The sequence below is a fragment of the Thermothielavioides terrestris genome, chromosome 1, assembly GCF_000226115.1.
Source record: "Thermothielavioides terrestris NRRL 8126 chromosome 1, complete sequence".
NCBI classification, from domain to species: Eukaryota; Fungi; Ascomycota; class Sordariomycetes; order Sordariales; family Chaetomiaceae; genus Thermothielavioides; species Thermothielavioides terrestris.
The window spans coordinates 5,493,304-5,505,735 of NC_016457.1; the positions used below are offsets into that span (position 1 = coordinate 5,493,304).

General features: G+C 34.8%; 1 protein-coding gene across 1 annotated transcript; it reads left to right on the plus strand.

Moving 5' to 3' along the window:
* Positions 1–9,125: 9,125 nt before the first annotated feature.
* On the plus strand, positions 9,126–9,377 carry THITE_2038542 (uncharacterized protein; the record flags this gene model as incomplete). Its single annotated transcript, XM_003649877.1, has 1 exon — positions 9,126–9,377. A coding segment is annotated over one exon (252 nt), but the record flags the coding sequence as incomplete, so codon positions are not given.
* Positions 9,378–12,432: the final 3,055 nt, after the last annotated feature.

The window sequence follows — 12,432 nt, forward strand, 5'->3', positions numbered from 1 at the left end:
GATACGTTATCTACTAAGTAAGCTAATCGTAGGCTTATCAACGCCTCTATTTATCTCTTATAGTATAACTTAGAGATTTATTATCTTCTAGGCCGCCTAAACCTAGTGCCTAATACGCTTAGCTATTTAAAAGCTCTATAGGATAATCTAAACTACGAGAATAGCTTTGGTAACGACGACGTAGTCCTCGACAATATTTAGTTCGCCTTCGTAGAAGCGAAGTTGGATAACGATCTCTAAGCTCGATTTAAGGCCGTATACTCTTATAACGCTAAGTACATCGCTATTATTAAAGATCTTACTATCGAATTAGCTACTAAGAGCAGTGGCAAAGTTTTCTCTTAGCCTAGCCTCCTATTTATCCTTATAGATAGCCTTCTCTACAATATTCAACTAGATAGATTATACTCACTTTATATACTTTACAATATAATCTAGATTATCTTAGAAGCTACCTATAATAAGTACTACTTTGGTATTAAGCGAATATTATACGACTTATAAGGTGTATTAATAGCTTATAAAACCTATAACGTTAAAAAGTATATTAAACTATACCTAAAGTACTAAGTTAATACAACGGATCGTCGCTCTGAACTAGGCAACTATCAACCGATTTGACTATCTAATACCTTGCTAATATGCGTTATCGCTATTGATTTTATTCTAGGCCTACCGAAGGTCCTAGCTACTAGTTCGCCCTAGTAGCTCCTAAACTATAACTACTTCGATAGCTTGCTTACAGTATCTTATAAGTCATCGAAGTGTACCCTCCTTATTCTAGGCAATTCTAGCTATTTAGCTTAGGAATAGGGGTATATTCTAATTCGTTAACTACTTCTTAGCGATTAAGACGTATCTATTATAATTATCTCTAACTACGATTATAAGTTTACTTCCGACCTTTGGTAAAGCGTTTAGAAGGCTCTAGATACTAAGTTACTAATGATAATATTCTACTACCTATAAGCGGATAGCCTTTCGGAGTATAAGAACTAGACTATAGAAATCGCAATCTACTTCTATATATTTAAGCGCCCTAAAGGCAATTAGCTAGATATTATCGTACCTCTATAATAGTACCTCAACAATGCTTATACTAAAGCTGTTAAATCCTTGCTTTATAAATAGCTCTTCGGCTTTAAGCTTCCTAGACCATTAAAAGCTTTTACTAAATAGGCTACTACTAAGCTAGCTACTATCCTAGCCCTACGAGATACTCTACGTTAAGATGCTCAATTAAGTATAGACTTCGTAGTAGTATATACTAAACGACGTTACAATAGTAAATATTACAAAATTAAGTTCAATATAGGCGACAAGGTTTATTTACGCCTATACTACGGTTACTATCTCCTAGGCAACCTATCCTAGAAATATTCGTAGTAGCGTACTAAGCCTTTTCCAATTAAGCGCTACATTAGCCGCCTAGTATATAAACTAGACCTCCTAGCTAATATAGGTATCTACCTAGTCGTTTCCATTACTCACCTTTGCTTAGCTCCTTAGGAAGAGGATCTATTCAGCTACAACGCGCCGCCTCCTAGCCTAATCGTCGACTCTCAATTAGACCACTCCTCTAATAACAACGAATTAGGCGATAAATATAAGGTTGATATAATCCTTGACTATAAGTTTACGTATAAAGGCCTCAAATACCTAATTAAATGGACTAGCTATAGCTAAGAAGAGAGCGTTTAGAAAACTATATATAAGCTACGCTATACGTAGCGCCTAATCAACGAATACTAGGCTCGTAAAGGCGATTATCCGAATCGCCTAGTCTCTCGAGAGGAGCTTCCTATACCTGATTAGGCACCTTAACCGGCCTATAAGCGCGGCTAGCCTCGTAAGAACTCTGTTCCTACTAATGACGATAAGATGTAGAAGAAGCTAATTGATTACTATCTAGACCAATCTAGTACTACGCTTCTAGCCCTACGTCGTAGCACTCGATTAAAGGGTATTTAACGATACAAAGAATCTAGATAGGTAAAGCAATAAGGGCATTGCCGTTTTTTCCTATAGGCCTAGACTTGATATAGGGTAGGAGGAATAGGGGGGTTATATAACTTATATGTCTATGTACGTAGATTAGATAAGGGTGCCCTACGCCCCGCGTTGCAGACTTTGCAACGCTAGGCCCATTTAGGTAGGCGGTATACGTATATATGTTCTACCTTGCAGATATATATTTCTTAGCGCACCACCGCCTAGATCTTCGATCTACTATAATTATAAATCTATATCTTGTTATTCTACGCATCTATAGCACTTCTCTGCATTAAAAATATAGATAGATTGTTTAACTACCTTCATTGTAGAGGTAAAGGTATTGAATATAAAGGCCTCTTAGATTAGGACTATCTCTTCGCCTACTCTACCTTCCTTTTACACTTTACTAGTATAGTTAAGACTATAGTAGATAACTTTTCTAATATAGACTATTTTATAGTACGCTTCGACGTACTAGTAGCTAGTCTTCCTACATCTATACTAGAAGACGAAGTTGAATAGGAAGAGTAGAATGCTATTTAGGTACTTGAAGAAGCAGCCTAATATTGTCTATAGAGATTAACTCTACTATAGTGACTCCTAAAGGTTCTAGATAAGCTGGTCTATATAGATAGCTATACCTTAGTATACCTTCTTACAAATGTCTAGAGAGCTTAGTAGTGTCTTAAATGTATATTGTAGGTCAAATGTAAATAGCTCTTCCTTATAGCTTACTTTGTTAGAGAGCTAGATTATATTAAGTAAAAGGATGTAAGACCAGAGTTTACTAAGAGGAAGGCTACAATAAAAGTTGTTAAAGAGTATATTGAATTAGGGTAATAGACTACCTAGATATAGGGACCTAGTTTTTCTATTCGTTTCAATGTATTACATTCGTTGCTAGGGGGTCTAGCCCTCTGATTATATATATTTAAGTGGGCTAAGCCTATCTTCTTTGTCATTAAACAAGACATTAAGCAGTTATCAATATATGTTCGTTGGTACTACGTTGGTAGTCCTCCTTCTTCTAGGAAGGCTGCTAAGCCTCTCCTTTCGTTGTTCTACCTCTGTCTAGACGATAGGCATTTAAGCTATTGAGCTCTGACTGTATTCTTATTGTCTTTTATCTTCTTGCTACACCCTACTAGACGTACCTGAGCTATGTATCTTCCTCTTAGAAGACATCTTTCCTACTACTTAATACGTATTATCTTTATCTGTCTAGAGGGATACTATATTCCTTTGGGAGCTATCTCACGTGCCTAGTCCTAGGTGTGGTAGGGTAGGTTAGTGTAGAGGTTTTACACCATTTCAATATCCTTAAAACTAAGTAATGAATGTAACTCGTTAAGATTATCGACGGTCCTAAGGATACTTATGTCAGAGAGATAGATTGTTATTGTGCCGGAGGAGAGGGCTAGTATAGGAGGGCAGGTTCGGAGGTATACACTAGAAGTGCAAGGTAGGTCGATTAGAAGGTATTGGAAGGATCGGAGATTCGGCAAGGTGCCCTATAGGTATAGGGTAAATGGTTTAGTAGAAGGGTTCAGAGGATAGTTCAGAAGGTTGGGAGCAGGATAGCTGATCGTAAGCATATAAGGTCTTCGGACCCTAGTGCTATTGTGCTTCGTCACAGAGATGGCGTAGCGCAGGTAGTGGTTATAGCATATACAAAAATAGATTAAAGAAGCAGAGGCTACGAGTTTAACTCGCAAAAGGATCTATTTAGTTCAAAGTTCTATCTTCTAGAGCTAGGAAGCACTACAGTATTTATAGTTCTAGAGCTATAGTACGTACCTTAGCTAATTTAGCTAAGGTTCAGCTAATCGGAATGTTCTAATAGAGCTACACTAGCTATATTTAGCTAGGTTATCAAAGTATAACGTATAGAACTAATTAGAGCTATATTGAACGTTCTAATAGAGCTACACTAGCTGTATTCGGCTAAGTTATCAAAGTATAACGTTCAATATCTGTATACTTAGATCTAAACGGCTCCGATCCGACAGTTCGGATCAGATATATCAGTTCCAATAGCTCGGATCCAATGACTTAGATCCGCTTATCAAAATTCTATCTTAGCCGTTGTCAACCGTCAAGGTCAATAGCCGTTGACAGTTGTTATTAAAAGCTAATAGCTATTACCAACTATTAGTAACTACCAAAGTATAAGTTATAGTACTATAGTAATTATAACGTTATAGAACCTTTAGAGGGAGCTTTATTATAGGGAATGCTTAGTATTAGTTATTTATATTATTATATATTAACACTCCTCTATAATCTTAGCTCTCGCTTAGATTAGTTATTTATATTATTATTTGTTATCGCTCCTCTGTGATAAGTATACTAAGAAGAGGAAAAATTGTAAAAAACCTCTGTTAAATTATAGGGAGAAAACTCAGTATAAGAAAAACCCTTTATTAGTTATTTTAGAGAAAACCTATTTAGGAAAAACCCTATTATCTTATTAAAGGAAACCTTATATAGAGAAAACTCTTTTATCTTTTATATTATTAAGGGAAACCTTATTTAAAGAAAAACCCTTTTTATCATACGCAACTGTAGCAAGGGCACCTATGACCGCACTGTGGTCAGGGGTGACGAGCGTTCCCTTAAAAAAGGGAACCTCGCCTATAACCCCTTCGTAGAACAGTAGACTATATCAATATACTTTTATAATATATACTAGTGTTTAGGAGTGCCGCCTTATTAGCTAACGAGGCTAAGAGGCATTGATCTTTCTTACCCTTATACGTTTACCGCTAGATGGTCACCGAGCACCATTTATATATAACAAGTGGTGCCTACTAACGATTCGAACCTGTTCGCTTCCTGTTGAGGGGAGTCAAGTTCGGATTGGGAGATATTACGAGTTACGCCTAGTAAGTTGTATAGAGCAACGCCTAAGGTAGATAATACTCCTTTATAAAGGAGTAAGCTTCGGAGTATATGATCTATAATAAACCGGTTTACGACCTAGCTATTGTTATTCTAGTACTAAGTACTTACAAGGAATTAGAAGCTAGATAGATTTAAGCCTTATAAACGTCAATGTCTATAGGGATATATAGTAGACACTTAAGTTTATTAAAGACTTCGAGGTTATCTACAACGTCTAGTAGGTAACTGCTATCAATCCCTAAAAACTCTAATACCTAAAAGCTATAGTATTACTCGAAGAGGCATTAGAAGGAGATGTCTATACCCAACGGTATACTGAAACACTGTATATCATAAAGTATCCTCTCTCTTAAATACTCAACAATTATATTCTTCGCGCCTACTTTGCAACTATTAAATATAAAGTCTAAATAGCTATTAGTAAGAACCTTATCCTAGACCCTAGGATCGAAGACGCTACCTTAGAGACTAAGGACTCAACTTAAGAAACGTTAGAGACTTTAGTACTAGAGAGTTGGGGACTACTAGAGACCCTAAAGCCTTAGAGGACCGACGATCAGTAACTAGGACTAGCTATATCGCTAGAAACATTAGTAAGAACTAGATATAATTCGACTAAGAACTAGCTAATAACTCTACTAAGCTTAACCTTCTAAAAGTAACTAGAAACTTAGAATATACTAACTATTCTTTAATAAGGACGTAAAACCTATACTGTTAGTAGCTATAATCTTAGTAGATACTACTAAGGACTATAAAGAGGATTATAAGATCTATCGCCTTAGAATTAACAACCTAAAGAGGAAGACCTATTATCTCCGATAGCTTAGCTAATTAGCGCTTTCGACTAAGTTCCCTAGCCACTACTATAGACGTCTAGCCAACTATCCTAGTACCTATCTAAGCTTCCTAGACTAGGTATAGTTATTTAGAACCCTAGAATAGAATATATAGATAGTTCAATCGATTCTAGTATCTCTTTACTATTCTAAAAGATACTAAGCCTACTATATAGACAAGTAGCTAGACCCTTTAGACAAGGAGCTAGACTCTTTAGATAAGTAGCTAGAGCTATAGACATCTAAGCTGCTTTCGCTATATAGGACTTTCTTACCTAGATAGCTAGAATAATAGAGAACTTGAATATTATAATCGAAAGGGCGAATAGGGCTATAGGTATAGAAGACTATTAGCCTAAAACCGAGGACGAAAGTACTACGTCTTTGTAATCGTCTATACCTACGTCGAAATAGAAGATTTAGGATACTAGTCTCTTCTAGCTAGATATAGAGAACGAGGCTAAGGAACCCTAGGACCTATAGTACAATAAATAGTAGCTATACTATAGGGACGTCAACCTTTGGGTTAAATAGGTGGATTAGGTCATTAGATACTACTTAGTAAAAGAAGAGACTTTATATATAGAGATATAGACTTTGCTTCGAAGATTAGCGCTATAATAGTATAAGTAGTAGCTCTCTACTATAAAAAAGGTAGTACTAACTATATCTATAAAAGCGTAGACTAAATGTTTAAAAAAGGAGTTCGGTATTAAGAGATATAAAGCGAAGAAATAGCTAAACGAAAACCAATATACTACGAAGGACAACTATAAAAATAAGCTAGTCTAGAAATTCACTATAAAATACTTTAAATATATATATATTTAGGGAGATACTATTAAGGAGCAACGTCTAATATACCTATACAACTGCCTCTATCTAGAACTTCGCTAGCTATACTCTAAACTAGATATAACTACAGAGATAAGCACGTTTCTTAGTATTCTCGATACTAAAGTATATATCGTTAGAGACAAGCTCTACTAGGACGTCGCCAAGGGCTATATTATCGGCTATAGTCCTATTGCCAACAATATAGATATAGAGTATAACGACGAAGGACGAGGAGACGACTAAGAGGATAGTAGAGCCTTCTAGATAGGAAGAGGTAGAAGAGGATATTACGATCCTTGGAAAAGAGATAGGGACAAACCCTAGCGACTTAGAAACAATTAGTATAGAGATAATAACCGAGTATAACTATTCAGTAACCGAAACTTCTATAGTATAACTAGACGTAGAAGAGGATATCGACTATTCAACGATCGTAGAGGAGGACTTAGACCGTTTAACGGTTAGAGAAAAGGCGATAACAGCAACTAGGGAAGACTGCCTTAACCTCAACGACTCCAATAGATTTAGATATATATATATAAGAAGTAGTTCGAAGATAGCACCTTCTTATACTATAGCGAGATCATAGTGATAGGAGACGATAAAGACGCTAACCTTTATCGCGAAATGCTAGAGAAGACTAAGTACGTTCTTATCGACGAATATAACACTAAAGCTAAGGACAAGGAATCGAAAGACGAGGAAGTCGACAGTTCTTACTACTCGTATTACACCTTTTACTAGCCTAGACTAAGCTAGAACAAACTACTACGATAACTTCTATAGATTTAGCAATATATTGTCTATAGTAAAGTCTTTACAATATATTATAAGCTTTTCGAGTATATAGCCAATAATAGCGACAAAGATAAGTATAAACCTATATAACCTTGAATAGACCGCTAGTATAAATTTAGTAACAACGAAGACGAGCTTAATAGTAAGAATATAAACTTTATACTAACCGAAGGATAGATTATAGAAGTATAGCTATATATACCGTTATTAAAAGCATTAGATAAGTAAGCTATATACTTTATAATTAACATTAGTATAAACCTAGGTGAGCTAGGTACCGAAGTTTACTTCGATATAGGCAGCAATACCAACCTCGTCGATAAGGAGTTTATCTCTAAATAGGCTAAAAACCTATATTAGATTGATATAAAGCTATACTTTGTCAAAGGTGTTAGAGCCTATACCAAAGTTAAAAAGTAAGTCGAGTTTAACTTCTATATCCAAGGAATTGTCTATAGTACTAAAGTGGACAGTTACTTCATTATAATAGCTAATGTTATTAAAGGTTTAAAAGCAAAACTATTGATTAGAACTAACTTTATACTTTATAACAGAGTAAAGATTAACCTTAATATATCTACCTATTACTTCTAGTCTATCTACAATATAAAGGTAAGAGTGTATATAGAACAGAAAAGAATAATCTAGAAGGTGAAAGCTGTAAACACTATAACGGTCGCACCTATAACGGAATACCTAATTAAGACTATATTCAAGTATATAGATACTGATAACGACAATCTAGGTAGCTAGAAACGTAAGCTCTACTTCGCTTTATACGTCGAGGGTATATTGGACGTCGTTATAGACGTGAAAAGCGTATACTAGGCTATTATAAAGAACAATACCATTTATCTAATCACTATTGTCGAAGGATAGTGTATTAGACACCTTCTTTAGTATAGCCTAGAGGAGGACATTTAGGCAATAGTATAGAACCTTATATAGTAGACCTAGAATAACGTTATAGACGACAAATATATATAGATAACGACGACTATATAATAGGAGCCTAGTAGTAAAGAACCGATAACGAAGATACTAATAGAGGATAAGTATAAGCTACCTACTAAGTAGGAGTTCTATACGCTATTCTATAGTATTAAGAAACTAGACGACATCCTATATATTAAGTTAGTAGTAGAGGTAAGTGTCTATAGCAGGGATAAACGGTATATAGAAGAGATAAAGGCACTGCTAGATAAGTATAATGTCTTTTATAACTATAGCATTGTCCTTATACTAGAGGATTAGAAGATAAGAATTCTATTTATCGACAGATAGTAGAATTAGCTTAAGCCTATTCGGGTTTACCTATTAAGCGCTAAAGACTAAGCGATCGTCGACGAAGAATATAATAAACTATATATATAAAGAAAGATAGACTTTATAGACTAATCGACCTTTGTCGCTTGCCTAGTCTTCGTAGTCTACTATATAGTTGCTAGAAAAACGAAAGGCAGAGCTATAGTGGACCTCTAGCCCCTAAATACGTTGGTAGTACCAAATATATACCTATTGCCCAACTAAGACAATATTATAAATATAATAATAGATAATACGATCTTTATAGTATTCGACGCCTCTAGATTCTTCTTCTAGCTTCTAGTCGTAGAAGAATACTATAACTATATAGTGGTCATTAGTCTTAGAGGTTTAGAACGTTTAAACGTTGTACTAATAGGATTTAAAAACTTATTAGCTTTCGTATAGCGCTTTATAGACCGCTTGTTCTATAAGTATAAGCACTTTGTATACGCCTTTATCGACGATATCATTATCGCTAGTAAGAATATAGAGAAGTACCTTAAGTACATTGAGACGGTTCTCGATATCCTCAATAAGGTACACGTTTATATTTCGATAGAAAAATCCTTTATAGCCTACTTGTCAGTGAGACTACTTAGCTATATAGTTAATAGCGAAGGAGTAGCTAAGATAGACGATAAGATCGTTATATTTAAGAAACTTAAGTTCCCCAATACTTTTAAGACTTTAGAGTAGTACCTTAGTATAGCTAGATAGCTATATAAAGGTATCCTATAGTATATAGCGAAAGTGTAGCCTCTATAGGACTATAAAACTAAGCTCCTTATCTAAGGGAGAGTGAACGGAGACCTTCCTATCGCTAAGTCGAAGAACGCTAGGAAAGTATTTACTTCGAACGTTAAATTCGAGCCTACGTTAGTAGAACTAAAGTCCTTTAAGTTGCTATAGGAATACCTATATAAGTAGTACTTCCTATATTATCACTGTCTTAATAAGCCACTATTTATTAAGCTTGATATAAGTAGCAAGGGATATAGAGCAATCGTCTTTCAACTCTATAGCAAATAGGATAGTACTAATATCCTTGGCTAAGATATCCTAAATAGCGAGATCTAACCTATTATATTCTTATCCTACCTAACTTCTAACGTAGAAAGGAAGTATAAGAGTATAGAAGTAGAAGTCGCTATTGTTGTATAGGTAGTTAGGAAGCTTCGAAAAATAGTATAGTCAAACTAATACCCTATAAACATCCTAATAGACTATATAGTAACTAGAGGCATTGTAAAGTATATATCTCTCGCTACTATAGACCTTATAAAGGCTAATTTAAAGCTCGCTAATGCTATAAACTAGCTATCCTAGTTCAACCTCAATATTTTCTATATACTAGGAAAGCTCAACATTATACTAGACGCTCTATTACGTTTACCGACCTTCGAGGAGGATACCCCTAATGAAACCTAAGACGCTATCAACGAACTAGAGGACATTTAGTCCATTACCTAGATCGATACTAAGGAATACTACGCTATAGACACTAGTATCTTCGAACTAGTTATTAGTAACAAGTTTAAAGCTAAGCTGACTATAGTTTACTCTAACGACTATTAGTATAACAAGATTATTAAGAGTCTCTATAATATAGAAGAACGAGCTAAGAAGATCGCTAAGTAGAGAGAACGTAAAAAGCGAGAAGAAGAGCTACGAAGAAAGTAGTACCAAAAGCTATAGCTTAGACTCTATAAACTGAAGGACAGTCTCCTCTACTATATCGACTACGAAAGAGCGAAGAAGCTTTATATCCCTAGTAGCTATATTAAGGATATTCTTACTATTGTATACGACAATACTTACCACTTTAGTATAGACAATATAATAGCGAACCTCTTAGTATTTGTATTTAACTAAAAGCATTAGATAGTATATAAATACGTTCGGTACTACCCTATATATAGAGAGAACTAGACTTTGAGAGAACTAAAGCCTAGAGACCTTTAGCTAATTTGGACACTACTATAGCCTTTCTATATTATTACTATAGATTTTATTGTCGGTTTACCTACTATACCCTTCGAAGGGATATCGTAGTCAATGAAAAAGTACTTAATCCTCAACGCTATATACACTATTACCTATAAGTTTAGTAAGAAGAAGCTTCTTATAGCTAGAAACGATAAAATGTTAGTAGAGGAATAGGCTATTATAATCTTTAAAGCATTGATATATATAGATTAGAGACTCCTAGTGTAAATTATTAGCAACTAAGATACTAAGTTCACCTTTGACCTATAGAAGGAAATCTTTTGTATTTTAGGCGTTAGCCTCCTTTTCTCGATAGCCTATTATCCCTAGACGGACGGTTAGTTAAAGAGGATAAACTAGATAATAGAAATCGCTATCTATATAGAAGCTATAGAAAAACTAGGAACGCTATAGCCTCTACTTCTCTCTACGTTGTAGTATAACCTTAATAATATATTTATAGTCACTATCGGAAGATCGTTAAACAAGTTGGTATATAGCTTTAAACTACACTCTATCCTAGATATACTTTACTATAAGAAGGGTACCGTTGCCTTCGCCAAAGCTATTAGTGTCCTTAGACAATAGTATTAGGAGGAAGTAGTAGAATAGATCGATTATATAAGCGCTATCGCAAAGATATATTATAACGATAAGTATATACCTACTAAGTTCGAAGTAGGAGATATCGTTTACCTACAACTGTACAACGGATACTATCTTTTAGGAAAGCCTAAACGAAAGTAGTCGCTATAGTAGGTAGGACTATTCAAGATTGTCTATAAAATCGATAGGAACGCCTATAAGCTTGACTTCCTAGCTAGTTGGAAAGTCTATCCTATAGTTTTAGTTTCCTAGTTATAGAAACTAGATTAGGGGAAAGACCCCTTTAGCTATAACGTAGAGCCCCCTAGCCCTATAATCGTTAACGGAGATAAGTATTAGGAAATCGAGAGAATTGTACAACAACGTATTATCTAGAGGAACTGAAGACCTAAGGTCAAGTATCTAGTATAATAAAAAGGATTTACTACTAAGGACGACTAGTAGATCCTATATATCTAGCTTGTTAACAGTGCTAAAGAACTTGTCGAGGAGTACGAAAAGGTATACCCTATCGACTAGGAGAAGGAACATTGTAACAAAGGTATTGCTACTAAGGAATAGGAGGAAGTGAAGGAGATTCTTCGATCTTAGAACCGAGTTGTCGTCGAGCTACTATAGAGGAAAGGTAACGACTATTGACAACTATACTGTTATTGACTTTCCCTTTCCTTTTTTCCTATTTCCTTCTCTTCCTTTCGTTTATTTATATTTTCTTTATTAGAATATATTCGTTTTAGTATATCTATCACTGCTATATCGCTACTAGACATATAAGTACCGTCCTCTATCTTATAGATCTCCTAGTTTTTCCTCTCTTTACCCTTTACTTAGATATTACTAACACTTTTAGTTATAAAACTATAGTCATTTAGTTCGTCAAACACTTTACTTATCCTAGTTTTCCTATATATAGATTTGCTACTGACCTTAACCTATAAATAGTTAGGGAAAGCTATTCTATTGCTATAAAGGTATAGGGCTTCGAGCTTCGAAGGTATAATGTTCTATTCTTTAGCTACTATTAGATAGCAATACTGTTTATTGGCTATAGGTATTATACTATTGTTTTTATTTACTTCTAGAATAGCCTAACGTAGGCTACTATAATTTCCTTTCTTTTTATATATCAACCTTAACGTATCTATCTTCCCTAACAATT